The sequence below is a fragment of the Panulirus ornatus genome, chromosome 53, assembly GCF_036320965.1.
Source record: "Panulirus ornatus isolate Po-2019 chromosome 53, ASM3632096v1, whole genome shotgun sequence".
In the NCBI taxonomy this organism is placed as follows: Eukaryota; Metazoa; Arthropoda; class Malacostraca; order Decapoda; family Palinuridae; genus Panulirus; species Panulirus ornatus.
Window position 1 is genome coordinate 16,335,167 of NC_092276.1, and position 25,000 is coordinate 16,360,166.

Here is a 25,000-nt window from a genome sequence, read left to right on the forward strand (position 1 = left end):
CGAACACAACACCCAGTTCCTCTCAGCCACAAGAACACTTCTGTGTGTTCTGACGATGAAGAGAACACGAGGAGAAGAACAGCAGAATGAGACACAGACTTGCCACAGTGGTAAACAGATGAACAACCCACACTGGAAAAGAACGAGGAGAATAACAGCAGAATGAGACACAGACTTGCCACAGTGGTAAACAGATGAACAACCCACACTGGAAAAGAACGAGGAGAAGAACAGCAGAATGAGACACAGACTTGCCACAGTGGCAAACAGATGAACAACTTACACTGGAAAAGAACGAGGAGAAGAACAGCAGAATGAGACACAGACTTGCCACAGTGGTAAACAGATGAACAACTTACACTGGAAAAGAACGAGGAGAAGAACAGCAGAATGAGACACAGACTTGCCACAGTGGCAAACAGATGAACAACTTACACTGGAAAAGAACGAGGAGAAGAACAGCAGAATGAGACACAGACTTGCCACAGTGGTAAACAGATGAACAACCCACACTGGAAAAGAACGAGGAGAATAACAGCAGAATGAGACACAGACTTGCCACAGTGGTAAACAGATGAACAACCCACACTGGAAAAGAACGAGGAGAATAACAGCAGAATGAGACACAGACTTGCCACAGTGGTAAACAGATGAACAACCCACACTGGAAAAGAACGAGAAGAACACCAGAATGAGACACAGACTTGCCACAGTGGCAAACAGATGAACACCTTACACTGGAAAAGAACGAGGAGAATAACAGCAGAATGAGACACAGACTTGCCACAGTGGTAAACAGAAGGACAACCCAAGGAATGAGACACAGACTTGCCACAGTGGTAAACAGAAGGACAACCCACACTGGAAAAGAACGAGATCAACAGAATGAGACACAGACGCTGGAAGAGAACAAGATCATGGACTATCACTGTGCATCACGGAGCATCCCGGAGCATCACGGTGCATCACGGAGCATCACGGAGCATCACGGTGCATCACGGTGCATCACGGAGCATCACTGTGCATCATGGAGCATTACGGAGCATCACGGTACATCACGGAGCATCACGGAGCATCACGGTGCATCACGGTGCATCACGGAGCATCACGGAGCATCACGGTGCATCACAGTGCATCACGGTGCATCACGGTGCATCCCGGAGCATCACGGTGCATCCCGGAGCATCAAGGTGCATCACGGTGCATCATGGTGCATCACGGTGCATCACGGAGCATCAAGGTGCATCACGGAGCATCACGGTGCATCACGGTGCATCACGGAGCACCACGGTGCATCACGGTGCATCACGGTGCATCACGGAGCATCATGGTGCATCACGGAGCATCACGGAGCATCACGGAGCATCACGGTGCATCACGGTGCATCCCGGAGCATCACGGTGCATCACGGTGCATCACGGAGCATCACGGAGCATCACGGAGCATCACGGTGCATCCCGGTGCATCACGGTGCATCCCGGAGCATCACGGTGCATCACGGTGCATCATGGTGCATCACGGAGCATCACGGAGCATCACGGTGCATCACGGTGCATCACGGAGCATCACGGAGCATCACGGAGCATCACGGTGCATCATGGAGCATCACGGAGCATCACGGTGCATCACGGTGCATCACGGTGCATCACGGAGCATTACGGAGCATCACGGAGCATCACGGTGCATCACGGAGCATCACGGTGCATCATGGAGCATCACGGAGCATCACGGAGCATCACGGTGCATCATGGAGCATCACGGAGCATCACGGTGCATCACGGAGCCTCACGGTGCATCACTGTGCATCACGGAGCATCACGGAGCATCACGGTGCATCACGGAGCCTCACGGTGCATCACGGTGCATCACGGTGCATCACGGTGCATCACGGTGCATCATGGAGCATCACGGAGCATCACGGTGCATCACGGTGCATCACGGAGCATCACGGTGCATCACGGTGCATCACGGTGCATCACGGTGCATCACGGTGCATCACGGTGCATCACGGTGCATCACGGTGCATCACGGTGCATCACGGGGCATCATGGTGCATCACGGTGCATCACGGTGCATCATGGAGCATCACGGTGCATCACTGGTGCATCACGGTGCATCACGGTGCATCACGGAGCATCACGGAGCATCACGGTGCATCACGGAGCATCACGGTGCATCACGGAGCATCACGGTGCATCACGGTGCATCACGGAGCATCACGGAGCATCACGGAGCATCACGGTGCATCACGGTGCATCACGGTGCATCATGGAGCATCACGGAGCATCACGGTGCATCACGGAGCATCACGGTGCATCACGGAGCATCACGGTGCATCACGTCGCATCACGGAGCATCACGGAGCATCACGGAGCATCACGGTGCATCACGGTGCATCACGGAGCATCACGGTGCATCACGGTGCATCACGGAGCATCACGGAGCATCACGGAGCATCACGGAGCATCACGGTGCATCACGGAGCATCACGGTGCATCACGGTGCATCACGGAGCATCACGGTGGCATCACGGAGCATCACGGGTGCATTCACTGGAGCAATCACGGTGCATCACGGTGCATCACGGAGCATCACGGAGCATCACGGTGCATCACGGAGCATCACGGAGCATCACGGAGCATCACGGTGCATCACGGAGCATCACGGTGCATCACGGTGCATCACGGAGCATCACGGTGCATCACGGTGCATCACGGTGCATCACGGTGCATCACGGAGCATCACGGAGCATCACGGAGCATCACGGTGCATCACGGAGCATCACGGTGCATCACGGTGCATCACGGAGCATCACGGTGCTCACGGCATCACGGTGCATCACGGAGCATCACGGTGCATCACGGAGCATCACGGTGCATCACGGTGCATCACGGTGCATCCGGGCATCACGGTGCATCACGGTGCATCACGGAGCATCACGGAGCATCACGGTGCATCACGGAGCATCACGGTGCATCACGGAGCATCACGGTGCATCACGGAGCATCACGGAGCATCACGGAGCATCACGGTGCATCACGGAGCATCACGGTGCATCACGGAGCATCACGGAGCATCACGGTGCATCACGGTGCATCACGGTGCATCACGGTGCATCACGGAGCATCACGGTGCATCACGGAGCATCACGGTGCATCACGGTGCATCACGGAGCATCACGGTGCATCACGGTGCATCATGGAGCATCACGGAGCATCACGGTGCATCACGGAGCATCACGGTGCATCACTGTGCATCACGGAGCATCACGGAGCATCACGGTGCATCACGGAGCATCACGGTGCATCTCGGTGCATCACGGTGCATCACGGTGCATCACGGTGCATCATGGAGCATCACGGAGCATCACGGTGCATCACGGTGCATCACGGTGCATCACGGTGCATCACGGTGCATCACGGTGCATCACGGAGCATCACGGTGCATCACGGTGCATCACGGTGCATCACGGTGCATCACGGGGACTCATGGAGCATCACGGTGCATCACGGTGCATCACGGTGCATCATGGAGCATCACGGGTGCATCACGGGTGCATCACGGTGCATCACGGAGCATCACGGTGTCATTCACGGTGCATCACGGTGCATCATGGAGCATCACGGTGCATCACGGTGCATCACGGTGCATCACGGTGCATCACGGTGCATCACGGTGCATCATGGTGCATCACGGAGCATCACGGTGCATCACGGAGCATCACGGTGCATCACGGAGCATCACGGAGCATCACGGTGCATCACGGTGCATCACGGAGCATCACGGAGCATCACGGAGCATCACGGTGCATCATGGAGCATCACGGAGCATCACGGTGCATCACGGAGCATCACGGAGCATCACGGTGCATCACGGAGCCTCACGGTGCATCACTGTGCATCACGGAGCATCACGGTGCATCACGGAGCATCACGGAGCATCACGGAGCATCACGGTGCATCATGGAGCATCATGGAGCATCACGGTGCATCACGGAGCATCACGGTGCATCACGGTGCATCATGGTAGCATCACGGAGCATCACGGGCATCACGAGCATAGGTGCATCACGGAGCATCACGGTGACGGTGCATCATGGAGCATCACGGGCATCACGGTGCATCATGGAGCATCACGGTGCATCACGAGCATCACGGTGCATCATCACGGAGCTATGGTGCACTCACGGAGCATCACGGAGCATCACGGTGCATCACGGTGCATCACGGAGCATCACGGTGCATCACGGAGCATCACGGAGCATCACGGTGCATCACGGAGCATCACGGTGCATCACGGAGCATCACGGTGCATCACGGAGCATCACGGAGCATCACGGTGCATCACGGAGCATCACGGTGCATCACGGTGCATCACGGTGCATCATGGAGCATCACGGAGCATCACGGTGCATCACGGAGCCTCACGGTGCATCACGGAGCATCACGGTGCATCACGGAGCATCACGGTGCATCACGGAGCATCACGGTGCATCACGGAGCATCACGGAGCATCACGGTGCATCACGGAGCATCACGGAGCATCACGGAGCATCACGGAGCATCACGGTGCATCACGGAGCATCACGGTGCATCATGGAGCATCACGGTGCATCACGGAGCATCACGGTGCATCATGGAGCATCACGGTGCATCATGGAGCATCACGGAGCATCACGGAGCATCTACTGGTAGTGCCACATTCTTGTGTAAACCTGCAAGGCAGGTATACCTACCTTTAGTATACGATATACTCTCCATCTGGTATACCCGCCTCTCGCTCATGGACCTTACGAGTATACCCACGTCTAGGGTATACAGGCTAACGAGTATACCCACGTCTAGGGTATACAGGTTAAAGAGTATACCCACGTCTCGGGTATACAGGTTAACGAGTATACCCATGTCTCGGGTATACAGGTTAACGAGTATACCCACGTCTCGGGTACACAGGTTAACGAGTATACCCACGTCTCGGGTATACAAGCTAACGAGTATACCCACGTCTCGGGTATACAGGCTAACGAGTATACCCACGCCTCGGGTATACAGGCTAACTAGTATACCCACGCCTCGGGTATACAGGCTAACTAGTATACCCACGTCTCGGGTATACAGGCCAACGAGTATACCCACGTCTCGGGTATACAGGGTAACGAGTATACCCACGTCTCGGGTATACAGGCTAACGAGTATACCCACGTCTCGGGTATACAGGCTAACGAGTATACCCACGTCTCGAGTATACAGGGCAAGGAGTATACCCACGTCTCGGGTATACAGGCTAACGAGTATACCTTACCTCCGGCATACCCACGTCTTTGGTATACCTCTTTGGTATACCCTACCTCCCTCAGGTGTTCATTGAGTATACCCAAGTCTTCCTTGGTTTACGATCAACCTTCGACCAAAGGGGAGGGAATCGAACCCATGTCTCGAAGTTTACCCCATTTTCCAACCGACGATGACGTCAGCTTCATTTCCCCTCCTCGGAAATTGTGAGTGAGTGAGGGGAAAAAAATTTCCGACTTGATTTTTTCCCCTCAGTCTGTGGTCGGCTCCTGGCCAACCCCCCCCCCCCCCCCCCCCCCCCCCCCCCACACACACACACACTGGCGAGACAAGACCTGTCGTAGACCTGTATCGTGAGGGGTCACCGTAGCTCCAACGAGGTCATTCCAGGTCAAGACACTGTGAGGTCAGAGACCCCTTAGAGGCTCCTACCCTCGCTGCTAAGGAGGTCAAAAGCTCCGTTGCCTTAACGATGGTTGACCTGTCATTGCCTGGTTAACCTGTGCTCGGTGAAATGACCTGTCTGGTGGAAAGACCCTTGACACGACATGATCAATACGCGTTTCATTGGCGAGTCTGGCATGTTGACGGTGGTGGTGGTGAGAGTGGTGGAGAGTGAGGGAGGAGGTGCTCCAACACGCCGTCTGTGTGGTGGTGAGAGTGGTGGAGAGTGAGGGAGGAGGTGCTCCAACACGCCGTCTGTGTGGTGGTGAGAGTGGTGGAGAGTGAGGGAGGAGGTGCTCCAACGCGCCGTCTGTGTGGTGGTGAGAGCGGTAGAGAGTGAGGGAGGAGGTGCTCCAACACTCCATCAGTGTGGTGGTGAGAGTGGTGGAGAGGTGAAGGAGGAGGTGCTCCAACACGCCGTCAGTGTGGTGGTGAGAGTGGTGGAGAGTGAGGGAGGAGGTGATCCAACACTCCGTTAGTGTGGTGGTGAGAGTGGTGGAGAGGTGAGGGAGGAGGTGCTCCAACACGCCGTCAGTGTGGTGGTGAGAGTGGTGGAGAGTGAGGGAGGAGGTGCTCCAACACGCCGTCAGTGTGGTGGTGAGAGTGGTGGAGAGTGAGGGAGGAGGTGCTCCAACACGCCGTCTGTGTGGTGGAGAGAGTGGTGGAGAGTGAGGGAGGAGGTGCTCCAACACGCCGTCTGTGTGGTGGTGAGAGTGGTGGAGAGTGAGGGAGGAGGTGCTCCAACGCGCCGTCAGTGTGGTGGTGAGAGCGGTAGAGAGTGAGGGAGGAGGTGCTCCAACACTCCATCAGTGTGGTGGTGAGAGTGGTGGAGAGTGAGGGAGGAGGTGATCCAACACTCCGTTAGTGTGGTGGTGAGAGTGGTGGAGAGGTGAGGGAGGAGGTGCTCCAACACGCCGTCAGTGTGGTGGTGAGAGTGGTGGAGAGGTGAGGGAGGAGGTGATCCAACACTCCGTTAGTGTGGTGGTGAGAGTGGTGGAGAGTGAGGGAGGAGGTGCTCCAACACGCCGTCAGTGTGGTGGTGAGAGTGGTGGAGAGTGAGGGAGGAGGTGCTCCAACACGCCGTCAGTGTGGTGGTGAGAGTGGTGGAGAGTGAGGGAGGAGGTGCTCCAACACGCCGTCTGTGTGGTGGAGAGAGTGGTGGAGAGTGAGGGAGGAGGTGCTCCAACACGCCGTCTGTGTGGTGGTGAGAGTGGTGGAGAGTGAGGGAGGAGGTGCTCCAACGCGCCGTCAGTGTGGTGGTGAGAGCGGTAGAGAGTGAGGGAGGAGGTGCTCCAACACTCCATCAGTGTGGTGGTGAGAGTGGTGGAGAGGTGAGGGAGGAGGTGCTCCAACACGCCGTCAGTGTGGTGGTGAGAGTGGTGGAGAGTGAGGGAGGAGGTGCTCCAACACGCCGTCGGTGTGGTGGTGAGAGTGGTGGAGAGTGAGGGAGGAGGTGCTCCAACACGCCGTCAGTGTGGTGGTGAGAGCGGTAGAGAGTGAGGGAGGAGGTGCTCCAACACTCCATCAGTGTGGTGGTGAGAGTGGTGGAGAGGTGAGGGAGGAGGTGCTCCAACACGCCGTCAGTGTGGTGGTGAGAGTGGTGGAGAGTGAGGGAGGAGGTCCTCCAACACTCCGTGTTGAACCTAACCATCTCTCTCAAGACCTCCGTACAAGGGTCGTACCGTCGTGCTCAAGGGTCGTACCGTCGTGCTCAAGGGTCGTACCGTCGTGACCAAGGGTCGTACCGTCGTGCTCAAGTGTCGTACCGTCGTGCTCAAGGGTCGTACCGTCGTGCTCAAGGGTCGTACCGTCGTGCTCAAGGGTCATACCGTCGTGCTCAAGGGTCATACCGTCGTGCTCAAGGGTCGTACCGTCGTGCTCAAGGGGTGTAAAGTCGTGCTCAAGGGGCGTAAAGTCGTGCTCAAGGGTCGTAGTGTCGTGCTCAAGGGTCATACCGTCGTGCTCAAGGGGCGTACCGTCGTGCTCAAGGGGCGTACCGTCGTGCTCAAGGGTCGTACCGTCGTGCTCAAGGGTTGTACCGTCGTGCTCAAGGGTCGTACCGTCGTGCTCAAGGGTCGTGCCGTCATGCTCAAGGGTCGTACCGTCGTGCTCAAGGGTCGTACCGTCGTGCTCAAGGGTCGTACCGTCGTGCTCAAGGGGCGTACCATCGTGTTCAAGGGTCGTGCCGTCGTGCTCAAGGGTCGTACCGTCGTGCTTGAGGGTCGTACCGTCGTATTCAAGGGTTGTACCGTCATGCTCAAGGGTCGTACCGTCGTATTCAAAGGTCGCACCGTCGTGCTCAAGGGTCGTACCGTCGTGATCAAGGGTCGTACCGTCGTGCTCAAGGGTCGTACCGTCGTATTCAAGGGTCGCACCGTCGTGCTCAAGGGTCGTACCGTCGTATTCAAGGGTCGTACCGTCGTGCTCAAGGGGCGTACCGTCGTGCTCAAGGGTCGTACGTCGTGCTCAAGGGTCGTACCGTCGTGCTCAAGGGTCGTACTGTGGTCTGTGGTCTGTTCTCCACACGTCTGGCTGGAGCACAGAGAACTGTGGTCTGTTCTCCTCTGTAGAACAAGACCATATGGGTGATAATCCCAGTTTTAAGTACTTGATCTACGAACGTATCTGCTGACAGGAGTCCTCCCTTACCTTGTTCTCACTGAACATGAACATGAACAAAAACAAGAACAGTGAAACAGCTCTGGAACAAATACAACAACCACAAAGCAAATACAGTCGTTGTTTGTTTGTTTGTTTGTTTGTCTGTTGTCCAAGAGTGAAGACAGCAGAAAACCAGTCCACATGCAGGAGCTGCAGTGAACTACGAAAACCTTGCACGAATCAATTGTATTTTGAACCTTAACGCGTTCGTTGATTCGATTATGAATATTAAGAACTGAACACTTTGAACCTCAAAGCATCTCTTACTTAGACTTTGAACCTCAAAGCATCTCTTACTTAGACTTTGAACCTCAAAGCATCTCTTACTTAGACTTTGAACCTCAAAGCATCTCTTACTTAGACTTTAAACCTCAAAGCATCTCTTACTTAGACTTTGAACCTCAAAGCATCTCTTACTTAGCCTTTGAACCTCAAAGCATCTCTTACTTAGACTTTGAACCTCAAAGCATCTCTTACTTAGACTTTGAACCTCAAAGCATCTCTTACTTAGACTTTGAACCTCAAAGCATCTCTTACTTAGACTTTGAACCTGAAAGCAACTCTTACTTAGACTTTGAACCTCAAAGCATCTCTTACTTAGACTTTGAACCTCAAAGCAACTCTTACTTAGACTTTGAACCTCAAAGCAACTCTTACTTAGACTTTGAACCTCAAAGCAACTCTTACTTAGACTTTGAACCTCAAAGCATCTCTTACTTAGACTTTGAACCTCAAAGTAACTCTTACTTAGACTTTGAACCTCAAAGCATCTCTTACTTAGACTTTGAACCTCAAAGCAACTCTTACTTAGACTTTGAACCTCAAAGCATCTCTTACTTAGACTTTGAACCTCAAAGCATCTCTGACTTAGACTTTGAACCTCAAAACATCTCTTACTTAGACTTTGAACCTCAAAGCATCTCTTACTTAGACTTTGAACCTCAAAACATCTCTTACTTAGACTTTGAACCTCAAAGCATCTCTTACTTAGACTTTGAACCTCAAAACATCTCTTACTTAGACTTTAAACCTCAAAGCATCTCTTACTTAGACTTTGAACCTCAAAGCATCTCTTACTTAGACTTTGAACCTCAAAGCATCTCTTACTTAGACTTTGAACCTCAAAGCATCTCTTACTTAGACTTTGAACCTCAAAGCATCTCTTACTTAGACTTTGAACCTCAAAGCATCTCTTACTTAGACTCTGAACCTCAAAGCATCTCTTACTTAGACTTTGAACCTCAAAGCATCTCTTACTTAGACTCTGAACCTCAAAGCATCTCTTACTTAGACTTTGAACCTCAAAGCATCTCTTACTTAGACTTTGAACCTCAAAGCATCTCTTACTTAGACTTTGAACCTCAAAGCATCTCTTACTTAGACTTTGAACCTCAAAGCATCTCTTACTTAGACTCTGAACCTCAAAGCATCTCTTACTTAGACTTTGAACCTCAAAGCATCTCTTACTTAGACTTTGAACCTTAAAACATCTCTTACTTAGACTTTGAACCTTAAAACATCTCTTACTTAGACTTTGAACCTTAAAACATCTCTTACTTAGACTTTGAACCTTAAAACATCTCTTACTTAGACTTTGAACCTTAAAACATCTCTTACTTAGACTTTGAACCTTAAAACATCTCTTACTTAGATTTTGAACCTTAAAACATCTCTTACTTAGATTTTGAACCTTAAAACATCTCTTACTTAGACTTTGAACCTTAAAACACCTGTTATCTTATAGCTTACACCATCATTATGTGTTGCCAGTACTGCTTCTTGCCATGGTTGCCATAGTATTAGGTGTTATCATCACTATCACCTATGGTGTTAGTTGTTATCATCACTATCACCTGTGGTGTTAGGTGTTATCATCACTATCACCTGTGGTGTTAGGTGTTATCATCACTATCACCTGTGGTGTTAGTTGTTATCATCACTATCACCTGTGGTGTTAGGTGTTATCATCACTATAACCTGTGGTGTTAGTTGTTATCATCACTATCACCTGTGGTGTTAGGTGTTATCATCACTATAACCTGTGGTGTTAGTTGTTATCATCACTATCACCTGTGGTGTTAGGTGTTATCATCACTATCACCTGTGGTGTTAGGTGTTATCATCACTATCACCTGTGGTGTTAGGTGTTATCATCACTATCACCTGTGGTGTTAGGTGTTATCATCACTATCACCTGTGCTAATGATATATACAGATTGTCTTCTTGTGATGCAATATAGTAGAGTATGATATATGATATGATATATGCTTTTATATGTCCTTTCAGGCTATAAGCAACACCCAACACGCGAGGTCGGGGAGGAAATAGAACGAATGACGTAACAGTGAGTTCGTGATGGAATAAACCAATCAGAGAGCAGTATATCTCCCCCTATGACGTTCTGAACACTGGAGCAGCCAATCAAAGAGAAGCCCCTCCACTGACGTCATGAACCTTGAAGCAGCCAATTAGAGAGAAGCATCTATTGTGACGTCATGGAGCTCGGTAATAGACCGTGGACTATGCTAGATGTGACATCAGGGTTACGATAGATAATACCAGTCCATTACGATAGATGAAAAAGAGGTAAACAACTGTTCAGAATGCACAGAACCAGTAAATTATTTACAGCGTAAGAGAGTACATAACTTACGCACTATGTATATGACTGTGAAATTTACACTTGTGTGTAGACTTGTATGCAAATTTTCGATGTATATAATGATATGTGACTTGTACATATGTGACAGCAATCATCCTACACACACACACACACACACACACACACACACACACACACACACACACACACACACTCATAAACACAGAAAACAAACCCTTTTTAGCTTCGGTCATTGGCAATATACAATAATACAATCATACAACAAAATACAATACGTTAGACTTGTATGATGTATACTGTAGCCTCTTTCCTGGACAAGCAGGCGTTGCTGTATAACGATAACGTATAACGAATGAGTCTACAGTGGAATGGAAATGTATATGGTATAGAGTATATAGTATATTATGATATGCTATATAGTATAATGTATATAGCATTATAGTATAATGTATATAGCATTATAGTATACAGTATATAGTATGTGGTATGACGTATAGTATAATGTATATGGTATAGAGTATATGATATATTGTGATATACTATATAGTATAATGTATATAGTATTATAGTATACAGTATATAATATATAGTATATCACTCTATAGTATATAGTATTATAGTATATAGTATACAGTATATAGTATATTGGCATATAGCATATAGTGTATTAGTATATAGTATACAGTATATAGCATATGATATATTAGTATATGATATATAGTATATAGTATCATTTAGAATGGTTGAGGTGGATTGGAATGTATGCCTGGCATCAGGAGATGGCAAGATAGAAGAAGACATTTCTACAATTTAGGATGGTATTGTCTGCCCTCTACATGCATTAGGGAAACATTAAGGTTGAAAATGACACTCAAATTGATAGGTTCTGTGTCCCAGTAAGCGTGGAGCACTGTCTGACGCTGTGTGTGTGTGTGTGTGTGTGTGTGTGTGTGTGTAGCAAATCTGCTAAGTCACCATGACTTGCAGTCCCCACATATCTTGATATATATATATATATATATATATATATATATATATATATATATATATATATATATATATATATATATATATATATATATTATTTTGTTTTTTCGCTGTCTCCCGCGTTTGCGAGGTAGCGCAAGGAAACAGACAAAAGAATGGCCCAACCCACCCACATACACATGTATATACATACACGTCCACACTCGCACAAATACATACCCATACATCTCAACGTGTACATGTATATACATACACAGACATATGCATATATACACATGTACATAATTCATACTTGCTGCCTTTATTCATTCCCGTCGCCACCCCGCCACACATGAAATGACAACCCCCTCCCCCCGCATGTGCGCGAGGTAGCGCTAGGAAAAGACAACTAAGGCCACATTCGTTCACACTCAGTCTCTAGCCTTCATGTACAATGCACCGAAACCACAGCTCCCTTTCCACATCCAGGCCCCACAAAACTTTCCATGGTTTACCCCAGACGCTTCACATGCCCTTGTTCAATCCATTGACAACACGTCGACCCCGGTATACCACATCGTTCCAATTTACTCTATTTCTTGCACGCCTTTCACCCTCCTGCATGTTCAGGCCCCGATCGCTCAAAATCTTTTTCACTCCATCTTTCCACCTCCAATTTGGTCTCCCACGTCTCCTCGTTCCCTCCACCTCTGACACATATATCCTCTTGGTCAATCTTTCCTCACTCATTCTCTCCATGTGCCCAAACCATTTCAAAACACCCTCTTCTGCTCTCTGAACCACACTCTTTTTATTACCACACATCTCTCTTACCCTTACGTTACTTACTCGATCAAACCACCTCACACCACACATTGTCCTCAAACATCTCATTTCCAGCACATCCACCCTCCTGCGCACAACTCTATCCATAGCCCACGCCTCGCAACCATACAACATTGTTGGAACCACTATTCCTTCAAACATACCCATTTTTGCTTTCCGAGATAATGTTCTCGACTTCCACACAGCGCGTTGAAGCCTTACGTGATGGAGAGCTAGTGTGATGGACAACCAGTGTGATGGGCAACCAGTATGATGGAAAACTAGTGTGATGGAAAACTAGTGTGATGGAAAACTAGTGTGATGGGCAACCAGTGTGATGGAAAACTAGTGTGATGGACAAACAGTGTGATGGAAAACTAGTTTGATGGACAATCAGTGTGATGGAAAACTAATGTGGTGGACAACCAGTGTGATGGATAACCAATGTGATGGACAACCAGTGTGATGGATAACCAATGTGATGGACAACCAGTGTGATGGAAAACTAGTTTGATGGACAATCAGTGTGATGGAAAACTAGTGTGATGGACAACCAGTGTAATGGAAAACTAATGTGATGGACAACCAGTGTGATGGAAAACTAGTGTGATGGACAACCAGTGTAATGGAAAACTAATGTGATGGACAACCAGTGTGATGGATAACCAATGTGATGGAAAACTAGTGTGATGGAAAACTAGCGTGGTGGACAACCAATGTGATGGAAATCTAATGTGGTGGACAACCAGCGTGATGGACAACCAATGTGATGGAAAACTAGTGTGATGGAAAACTAGTGTGATGGAAAACTAGTGTGTTGGACAACCAGTGTGATAGTAAACTAGTGTGATGGACAACCACTGTGATGGAGAACTAGTGTGATGGAAGAACTAGTGTGATAGACAACAAACATTTCACATACCATTTGTCGTGTAATGAAAACAAGAACCACAGTTACGTAACACGGGAATACACCAGTGTGTGTATTACTCCCACTGATGATAAGAACATACACGACCTTATCTGGCAAGTGTTCCCACTGATGATAAGAACATACAAGACCTTATCTGGGAAGTGATCCCACTGATGATAAGAACATACACGACCTTATCTGGCAAGTGTTCCCACTGATGATAAGAACATACAAGACCTTATCTGGCAAGTGTTCCCACTGATGATAAGATCATACAAACTGTGAACTGGAATCCACTTGATATACACTCGTGAGAACTGGAGATGAAACCCATTCATGAGTGAGTGGTCGACTCATGGACCGATGGCGATCGTGGTGTGAGAGACTGTGAGGAAGAAGGCACCATGAGGCTAGGAGAGGACAGCCTCCTCCTCCTCCTCCTCATCTTCCTCATCTTGGACGCTGCAGGAGGCCAGGTGGAGGCCAGCCCCGGCCCAGGTGAGTAAGATGAGTGACTATTCATGAGTATCTCAGTAACCATGTAGACCCTCTTCTTCCTCCAGCAGTATTGTCTCCTCCTCCTTCCTCCTCCTCCTCCTCCTCCTCCTCTTTCCCCCCATCCCCTCTCTCCTCCTCCTCCTCCTCCTTCATCCTCCTCCATCCTCCATCCTCTTTCTCTTCCTCCTCCTTCTTCTTGTCCTCCCTGGGGTTGAGGGGCGGTGGGGGGGGGGGGGTTTCTGGAAGAGACCCCTCCCCTCCACATGATATAATCCCACATGATATAATCCCACATGACATAATCCCACATGATTTAATCCCACATGACATAATCCCACATGACATAACCCCACATGATTTAATCCCACATGATTTAATCCCACATGACATAATCCCACATGATATAATCCCACATGATTTAATCCCACATGACATAATCCCACATGATATGATCCCACATGACATAACCCCACACGATTTAATCCCACATGACATAATCCCACATGATTTAATCCCACATGACATAATCCCACATGACATAACCCCACATGATTTAATCCCACATGATATAATCCCACATGACATAATCCCACATGACATAACCCCACATGATTTAATCCCACATGACATAATCCACATGATATAATCCCACATGACATAACCCCACATGATTTAATCCCACATGACATAACCCCACATGATTTAATCCCACATGACATAATCCCACATGACATAATCCCACATGATATAATCCCACATGACATAACCCCACATGATATAATCCCACGATTTAATCCCGCATGATATAATCCCACATGACATAATCCCACATGACATAACCCCACATGATTTAATCCCACATGATATAATCCCACATGATATAATCCCACATGACATAACCCCACATGATTTAATCCCACATGACATAATCCCACATGATTTAATCCCACATGACATAATCCCACATGACATAACCCCCCATGATTTAATCCCACATGATATAGTCCCACATGACATAATCCCACATGACATAACCCCACATGATTTAATCCCACATGACATAATCCCACATGATATAATCCCACATGACATAACCCCACATGATTTAATCCCACATGACATAATCCCACATGATATAATCCCACATGACATAACCCCACATGATATAATCCCACATGACATAACCCCACATGATTTAATCCTACATGACATAATCCCACACGACATAACCCCACATGATTTAATCCCACATGACATAATCCCACATGATATAATCCCACATGACATAACCCCACATGATTTAATCCCACATGACATAATCCCACATGACATAATCCCACATGACATAATCCCACATGATATAATCCCACATGACATAACCCCACATGATTTAATCCCACATGACATAATCCCACATGACATAACCCCACATAATTTAATCCCACATGACATAATCCCACATGATATAACCCCACATGATTTAATCCCACATGACATAATCCCACATGACATAATCCCACATGATGTAATCCCACATGACATAATCCCACATGATATAATCCCACATGGCAATCGGACGACATAATCGCACATGACATAATCCCACATGACAATCCCACATCATATAATCGCATATGATTTAATCCCACATGATATAATCCCACATGATATAATCCAAATAATATAATCCCACATGACATAATCCCGCATGACATAATCGAATAATATAATCCACATGATTTAATCCCAAATGACATAATCCCACATGACATAATCCCACATGACATAATCCCACATGTGGTAACCCCACACATACATACATACACACACACACATCATCTCTCCTGAATGTACCACTTATGGTATGGGGGAAGCAGCAGCACTCCTCCTCCCCCATCCCCCACTAATTACCCTCATTACCGAGGTCATGTAGCTGTTCAGAAGGGCTTGTTCACTTGGCCTGAGTGTGGTAATGACGTACCCAAATATGCAGTGGTTTGCTGTCGTGTATATATGAGGTGGGGGTGTGTGGGGAGGGGGGGTGTGGGGGGGGTGAGTTTTCTGGCCTGGCCAGCTATGATCATTTGTGTTGTCTGCATAATTATTATAATTACCCCGGGCCATGAGAGGAGGGGGGGGGGGGGTAATTATATCACACAGTTTGGCCAAGTTCATGATTATGAGCCCGAGCCACTCTAGAACCACTTGCGAACAGTACTAGAACCATATGAGAACAGCACTAGAACCATATGAAAACAACATTAGTACCACTTGAGAACAGCCCTAGAACCATGTGAGAACAGCACTAGAACCATTTGAGAACACCACTAGAACCACTTGAGAACAGCACTAGAAACATATGAGAACAGCACTAGAACCATTTGAGAACACCACTAGAACCACTTGAGAACAGCACTAGAAACATATGAGAACAGCACTAGAACCACTTGAGAACAGCACTAGAACCATATGAGAACAGCACTAGAACTACGTGAGAACAGCACTAGAACCACTTTAGAACAGCACTAGAACCATTTGAGAACAGCACTAGAAACATATGAGAACAGCACTAGAACCACTTGAGAACAGCACTAGAAACATATGAGAACAGCACTAGAACCACTTGAGAACAGCACTAGAACCACTTGAGAACAGTACTAGAACCACTTGAGAACACCACTAGAACCACATAGGAACAGCACTAGAACCACTAGAGAACAGTACTAGAACCACTTGAGAACAGCACTAGAACCACTTGAGAACAGCACTAGAACCACTTGAGAACAGCACTAGAAACATATGAGAACAGCACTAGAACCACTTGAGAACAGCACTAGAACCATATGAGAACAGCACTAGAACTACGTGAGAACAGCACTAGAACCACTTTAGAACAGCACTAGAACCACTTGAGAACAGCACTAGAAACATATGAGAACAGCACTAGAACCACTTGAGAACAGCACTAGAACCACTTGAGAACAGCACTAGAACCACTTGAGAACAGCACTAGAACCACTTGAGAACAGTACTAGAACCACTTGAGAACACCACTAGAACCACATAGGAACAGCACTAGAACCACTAGAGAACAGTACTAGAACCACTTGAGAACAGCACTAGAACCACTTGAGAACAGCACTAGAACCACTTGAGAACAGCACTAGAAACATATGAGAACAGCACTAGAACCACTTGAGAACAGCACTAGAACCACTTGAGAACAGTACTAGAACCACTTGAGAACAGGTACTAAAACACTGAGACAGTACTAGAACCATTGAGACAGCACTAGAACCACTGAAACAGCACTAGAACATATGAGAACAGCACTAGAACACTTGAGAACAGCACTAGAACCACTTGAGAACAGTACTAGACCACTTGAGAACAGCACTAGAACCACACTTGAGAACAGCTCTAGAAACCACTTGAGAACAGGAACTAGAAACCACTTGAGAAACAGCACTAGAACCACTTGAGAACAGCTCTAGAACCACTTGAGAAACAGGACTAGAACCACTTGAGAACAGTACTAGAACCGACTTGAGAAAGCACTAGAACCACTTGAGAACAGCACTAGAAACACTTGAGAACAGTACTAGAACACTTGAGAACAGCTCTAGAAACCACTTGAGAACAGCACTAGAACCACTTGAGAACAGCACTAGAACCACTTGAGAACAGCACTAGAACCACTTGAGAACAGCACTAGAACCACTTGATAACAGCCCTAGAACCACTTGAGAACAGTACTAGAACCACTTGAGAACAGTACTAGAACCACTTGAGAACAGCACTAGAACCACTTGAGAACAGCCCTAGAACCACTTGAGAACAGCCGTAGAACCACTTGAGAACAGCACTAGAACCACTTGAGAACAGTACTAGAACCACTTGAGAACAGCACTAGAACCACTTGAGAACAGTACTAGAACCACTTGAGAACAGCACTAGAATCACTTGAGAACAGCACTAGAACCACTTGAGAACAGTACTAGAACCACTTGAGAACAGCACTAGAACCACTTGAGAACAGCACTAGAAACATATGAGAACAGCACTAGAACATATGAGAACAGCACTAGAACCACTTGAGAACAGCACTAGAACCACTCTAGAACAGCACTAGAACCATTTGAGAACAGCCCTAGAACCACTTGAGAACAGCACTAGATACACTCGAGAACAGCACTAGAACCACTTGAGAACAGTACTAGAACCAATTGAGAACAGCACTAGAACCACTTGAGAACAGCACTAGAACCACTTGAGAACAGTACTAGAACCACTTGAGAACAGCACTAGAACCACTTGAGAACAGCACTAGAAACATATGAGAACAGCACTAGATACACTCGAGAATAGCACTAGAACCACTTGAGAACAGCACTAGAACCACTCTAGAACAGCACTAGAACCACTTGAGAACAGCCCTAGAACCACTTGAGAACAGCACTAGAACCACTTGAGAACAGCACTAGAAACATATGAGAACAGCACTAGATACACTCGAGAATAGCACTAGATCCACTTGAGAACAGCACTAGAACCACTCTAGAACAGCACTAGAACCACTTGAGAACAGCCCTAGAACCACTTGAAAAGCACTCCAGAACCACTGTAGGATAATTCTAGACCCAGCATAAAGTTGCTATTAAGCTGTTCTAGAATGAGTATAGCAACATTCTAGAACTTAAAACCACTTAGAACTGCTCAAGAACGCACTTTAATCGCCCTAGGAACATCTTAGAAACTTTCTAGAGGCGCCATAGAACTATACTGGTAGATTCAGTGTGTGGTAGTTGTCACAGTGGCTGTGGTGGTGGTGGCTGTGGTGTGGTAGTTGCCACAGTGGCTGTGGTGGTGGCGGCTGTGGTGTGGTAGTTGCCACAGTGGCTGTGGTGGTGGTGGCTGTGGTGTGGTAGTTGCCACAGTGGCTGTGGTGGTGGCGGCTGTGGTGTGGTAGTTGCCACAGTGGCTGTGGTGGTGGCGGCTGTGGTGTGGTAGTTGCCACAGTGGCTGTGGTGGTGGCGGCTGTGGTGTGGTAGTTGCCACAGTGGCTGTGGTGGTGGCGGCTGTGGTGTGGTAGTTGCCACAGTGGCTGTGGTGGTGGCGGCTGTGGTGTGGTAGTTGCCACAGTGGCTGTGGTGGTGGTGGCTGTGGTGTGGTAGTTGCCACAGTGGCTGTGGTGGTGGCGGCTGTGGTGTGGTAGTTGCCACAGTGGCTGTGGTGGTGGCGGCTGTGGTGTGGTAGTTGCCACAGTGGCTGTGGTGGTGGGGGCTGTGGTGTGGTAGTTGCCACAGTGGCTGTGGTGGTGGTGGCTGTGGTGTGGTAGTTGTCACAGTGGCTGTGGTGGTGGCAGTTGTGGTGGTGGTAGTTGCCACAGTGGCTGTGGTGGTGGGGGCTGTGGTGTGGTAGTTGCCACAGTGGCTGTGGTGGTGGTGGCTGTGGTGTGGTAGTTGCCACAGTGGCTGTGGTGGTGGTGGCTGTGGTGTGGTAGTTGCCACAGTGGCTGTGGTGGTGGTGGCTGTGGTGTGGTAGTTGCCACAGTGGCTGTGGTGTGGTAGTTGTCACAGTGGCTGTGGTGGTGGCTGTGGTGGTGGTAGTTGCCACAGTGGCTGTGGTGGTGGTGGCTGTGGTGTGGTAGTTGCCACAGTGGCTGTGGTGGTGGTGGCTGTGGTGTGGTAGTTGCCACAGTGGCTGTGGTGGTGGCGGCTGTGGTGTGGTAGTTGCCACAGTGGCTGTGGTGGTGGTGGCTGTGGTGTGGTAGTTGCCACAGTGGCTGTGGTGGTGGTGGCTGTGGTGTGGTAGTTGTCACAGTGGCTGTGGTGGTGGCTGTGGTGGTGGTAGTTGCCACAGTGGCTGTGGTGGTGGGGGCTGTGGTGTGGTAGTTGCCACAGTGGCTGTGGTGGTGGTGGCTGTGGTGTGGTAGTTGCCACAGTGGCTGTGGTGGTGGTGGCTGTGGTGTGGTAGTTGCCACAGTGGCTGTGGTGGTGGTGGCTGTGGTGTGGTAGTTGCCACAGTGGCTGTGGTGGTGGTGGCTGTGGTGTGGTAGTTGCCACAGTGGCTGTGGTGGTGGTGGCTGTGGTGTGGTAGTTGCCACAGTGGCTGTGGTGGTGGTGGTACGAGCGTGACGCTCGACCTCCAACTATGTCAGGAAAGTTGTTGTTGTTGTTGTTGTTGTTGTTGTTGTTGTTGGGATTCCAGTGGCCTCCTGCCCCCCTCCCTCCCTGCGGGGGCGGGGCTTCTGAGCGGACCCAGGTCAGGTCAGGTCAGGTCAGGACCACAGGGTCACCGTCGCTGGGTCATGGCAGGGTTCAGTCGTGCAGTACATGTATATAACGTGTCTTATGTGTAGTTCTCTGGTCTTTATATACATATGTATACAAAATATGCATATGTATACAAAATATACATATGAATACAAAATATACATATGTATACAGAATATACATATGAATACCAAATATACATATGCATTCAAAATATACACATGTATACAAAATATACATATGTATACAAAATATACATATGTATATAGAATATACATATGTATATAGAATATACATTTGTGTACAAAATATGCATATGTATACAAAACGTATGTATACAAAATATACATATGTATGCAAAATATACATATGTATACAAAATATACACATGTATACAAAATGTACATATGTATACAAAATATACATATGTATACAAAATGTACATATGTATACAAAATATCCATATTTATACAAAATATACATATGTATACAAAATATACTTGTGTACAAAATATACTAATGTATACAAATTATACATGTGTGTAAAATATACATATGTATACAAAATATAAGTACAACAAAATACACATATGTATATATGTGCCATTGATAACAACCTAAAGAAAACGTTAGGATGGGGGGGGGGGAGAGACTACAGAAAACGGGCAGAGGCGACTCAGGATCCACTTTACCTCCCTACGTCCCTCACCTTTACCAGGATCCACGTGACCTTTGACCTGTGACCTGTGGCGGGGCGTGTGGAGGTGACCCCCAGGGCTGTGTGTTGTCCTCCCTGGGGGTGGGTAGGGTTGCCTGAGTCGTGATGTATTTCAAATGACTTGCTCAAGGGAACGCTCTGAGCATCGTCTCATAATGTATCGCTCAAGGTCGAGTTTCTCTTTAAGTTTCGTTCACTTGCTCGATGGGTCATAATGGAGTGGTGGACTATGGTGGAAGATGGGGTAGTATAGCTCAGAGGAAGATGGGGTAGTATGGCTCAGAGGAAGATGGGGTAGTATAGCACAGAGGAAGATGGGGTAGTATAGCTGAGAGGAAGATGGGGTAGTATGGCTCAGAGGAAGATGGGGTAGTATAGCTCAGAGGAAGATGGGGTAGTATAGCTCAGAGGAAGATGGGGTAGTATAGCTCAGAGGAAGATGGGGTAGTATAGCTCAGAGGAAGATGGGGTAGTATGGCTCAGAGGAAGATGGGGTAGTATAGCACAGAGGAAGATGGGGTAGTATAGCTGAGAGGAAGATGGGGTAGTATGGCTCAGAGGAAGATGGGGTAGTATAGCTCAGAGGAAGATGGGGTAGTATAGCTCAGAGGAAGATGGGGTAGTATAGCTCAGAGGAAGATGGGGTAGTATAGCTCAGAGGAAGATGGGGTAGTATGGCTCAGAGGAAGATGGGGTAGTATAGCACAGAGGAAGATGGGGTAGTATAGCTGAGAGGAAGATGGGGTAGTATAGCTCAGAGGAAGATGGGGTAGTATAGCTCAGAGGAAGATGGGGTAGTATAGCTCAGAGGAAGATGGGGTAGTATAGCTCAGAGGAAGATGGGGTAGTATAGCTCAGAGGAAGATGGGGTAGTATAGCTCAGAGGAAGATGGGGTAGTATAGCTCAGAGGAAGATGGGGTAGTATATCTCAGAGGAAGATGGGGTAGTATAGCTGAAAGAAAGATGGGTTAGTATAGCTGAGAGGAAGATGGGGTAGTATAGCTCAGAGGAAGATGGGGGTAGTATAGCTCAGAGGAAGATGGGGTAGTATAGCTCAGAGGAAGATGGGGTAGTATAGCTCAGAGGAAGATGGGGTAGTATAGCTCAGAGGAAGATGGGATACTATAACTCAGAGGAAGATGGGGTAGTATAGCTCAGAGGAAGATGGGGTAATATAGCTCAGAGGAAGATGGGGTAGTATAGCTCAGAGGGAGATGGGGTAGTATAGCTGAGAGGAAGATGGGGTAGTATAGCTCAGAGGAAGATGGGGTAGTATAGCTCAGAGGAAGATGGGGTAATATAGCTCAGAGGAAGATGGGGTAATATAGCTCAGAGGAAGATGGGGTAGTATAGCTGAGAGGAAGATGGGGTAGTATAGCTGAGAGGAAGATGGGTTAGTATAGCTGAGAGGAAGATGGGTTAGTATAGCTGAGAGGAAGATGGGGTAGTATAGCTCAGAGCAAGATGTAATATAGCTCAGAGGAAGATGGGGTAGTATAGCTCAGAGCAAGATGGGGTAGTATAGCTCAGAGGAAGATGGGGTAGTATAGCTCAGAGGAAGATAGGGTAGTATAGCTCAGAGGAAGATGGGGTAGTATAGCTGAGAGGAAGATGGGTTAGTATAGCTGAGAGGAAGATGGGTTAGTATAGCTGAGAGGAAGATGGGTTAGTATAGCTGAGAGGAAGATGGGGTAGTATAGCTCAGAGGAAGATGTAATATAGCTCAGAGGAAGATGGGGTAGTATAGCTCAGAGGAAGATGGGGTAGTATAGCTCAGAGGAAGATGGGTAGTATAGCTCAGAGGAAGATGGGATACTATAGCTCAGAGGAAGATGGGGTAGTATAGCTCAGAGGAAGATGGGGTAATATAGCTCAGAGGAAGATGGGGTAGTATAGCTCAGAGGAAGATGGGGTAATATAGCTCAGAGGAAGATGGGGTAATATAGCTCAGAGGAAGATGGGGTAGTATAGCTCAGAGGAAGATGGGGTAGTATAGCTCAGAGGAAGATGGGTTAGTATAGCTGAGAGGAAGATGGGGTAGTATAGCTCAGAGGAAGATGGGGTAATATAGCTCAGAGGAAGATGGGGTAGTATAGCTCAGAGGAAGATGGGGTAGTATGTGCGATGAGGTCAAGCTGGGTCAACTGAGGTCATTTCCACGCATCCGGTTCATATCCCACTGACGTTTTCTTTGACCTCGTATCAGTGGTCATCTACTAGATAAGAGTAAAAAAAAAAAAAAGAAAAACGCATATTAATCTACAAAGGAAGGTGGCTTATCTTACTCCAATGTAAACGTCAAATGTAATTTAGGAAATAACTGATTATTTGATCATTTCAGTCTACCCTAAAAACCCCAGATTTTATATTTATTTTTTCCCCCACTGCTTTTTTTCCCCCACTGCTTTTTTTCCCCCTTTGAGCAGCAGCTAATAAGCTTTTGGTCTAAGCTTTGATTTACCCTTTTTTTTTATATTGATAAGAAAAAAATTCATGTTTTTAAGTTCGTAAATGAAATATGACCTTCGTATCTTGGTAAATGTTTGTGTGTGTGTGTGTGTGTGTGTGTGTGTGTGTGTGTGTGTGTGTTTGACGTAACAACGAGTGTTTGAGCTTGTTAAGCACAACGGTACGACGACCAGAGATTACGACGCTACGTTATGTTTTTAAGCACGATGGTACGACCCCTTTGAACGCGGTGGTACGACCCCTTTGAACGCGATGGTACGACCCCTTGAACGCGATGGTACGACCCCTTGAACGCGATGGTACGAATCCTTAAACTCGATGGTACGACCCTTTGAATGCGATGGTACGACCCCTTGAACGCGATGGTACGACCCCTTGAACGCGATGGTGCGACCCCTTGAACGCGATGGTGCAACCCATTGAACGCGATGGTACGACCCCCTGAACGCGATGGTACGACCCTTTGAACGCGATGGTACGACCCCTTAGGGAGTGAGGAGGGGGGACTGACAGGTCATCAACTTGACCATTAGGGAAGGGGGTCAAAAATCAGGTCATCACTCAAGGATCGTACCGTCGTACTCAAGGATCGTACCGTCGTACTCAAGGATCGTACCGTCGTACTCAAGGATCGTACCGTCATACTCAAGGATCGTACCGTCGTACTCAAGAATCGTACCGTCCTACTCGAGGATCGTACCGTCATACTCAAGGATCGTACCGTCATACTCAAGGATCGTACCGTCGTACTCAAGGATCGTACCGTCGTACTCAAGGACCGTACCATCGTACTCAAGGATCGTACCGTCGTACTCAAGGATCGTACCATCGTACTCAAGGATCGTACCGTCCTACTCGAGGATCGTACCGTCGTACTCAAGGATCGTACCGTCGTACTCAAGGATCGTACCGTCGTACTCAAGGATCGTACCATCGTACTCAAGGATCGTACCGTCGTACTCAAGGACCGTACCATCGTACTCAAGGATCGTACCGTCGTACTCAAGGATCGTACCATCGTACTCAAGGATCGTACCGTCCTACTCGAGGATCGTACCGTCGTACTCAAGGATCGTACCGTCGTACTCAAGGATCGTACCGTCGTACTCAAGGATCGTACCATCGTACTCAAGGATCGTACCATCGTACTCAAGGATCGTACCGTCGTACTCAAGGATCGTACCGTCGTACTCAAGGATCGTACCATCGTACTCAAGGATCGTACCATCGTACTCAAGGATCGTACCGTCGTACTCAAGGATCGTACCGTCGTACTCAAGGATCGTACCGTCGTACACAGGTAGATGTAGACCTA

At 48.0% G+C, this 25,000-nt stretch overlaps 1 protein-coding gene and 1 long non-coding RNA gene across 5 annotated transcripts in view; both read left to right on the top strand.

Moving 5' to 3' along the window:
- The window catches only part of LOC139765269 (uncharacterized), a 30,039-nt gene extending 16,890 nt beyond the window's left edge, over positions 1-13,149 (top strand). The window contains exons 2-3 of the long non-coding RNA XR_011716629.1: positions 10,684-10,983; positions 13,018-13,149. This is a non-coding gene — a long non-coding RNA (uncharacterized lncRNA). The remainder of the gene's footprint in view (positions 1-10,683; positions 10,984-13,017) is intronic.
- Positions 13,150-13,470: 321 nt separating this feature from the next.
- LOC139765268 (protogenin A-like) overlaps positions 13,471-25,000 on the top strand; it is a 110,444-nt gene continuing 98,914 nt past the window's right edge. For 3 of the 4 annotated variants that reach the window (XR_011716628.1, XM_071692622.1, XM_071692624.1), the window contains exon 1: positions 13,616-14,222. Coding sequence is in view for 3 of the 4 variants with exons in the window: in XM_071692622.1 (XP_071548723.1) it covers positions 14,129-14,222 (94 nt within the window). In the remaining variant the exon portion in view is untranslated. Of the gene's footprint in view, positions 14,223-25,000 lie in introns of all 4 variants that reach the window. The other variant, XM_071692625.1, reaches the window with a different exon arrangement.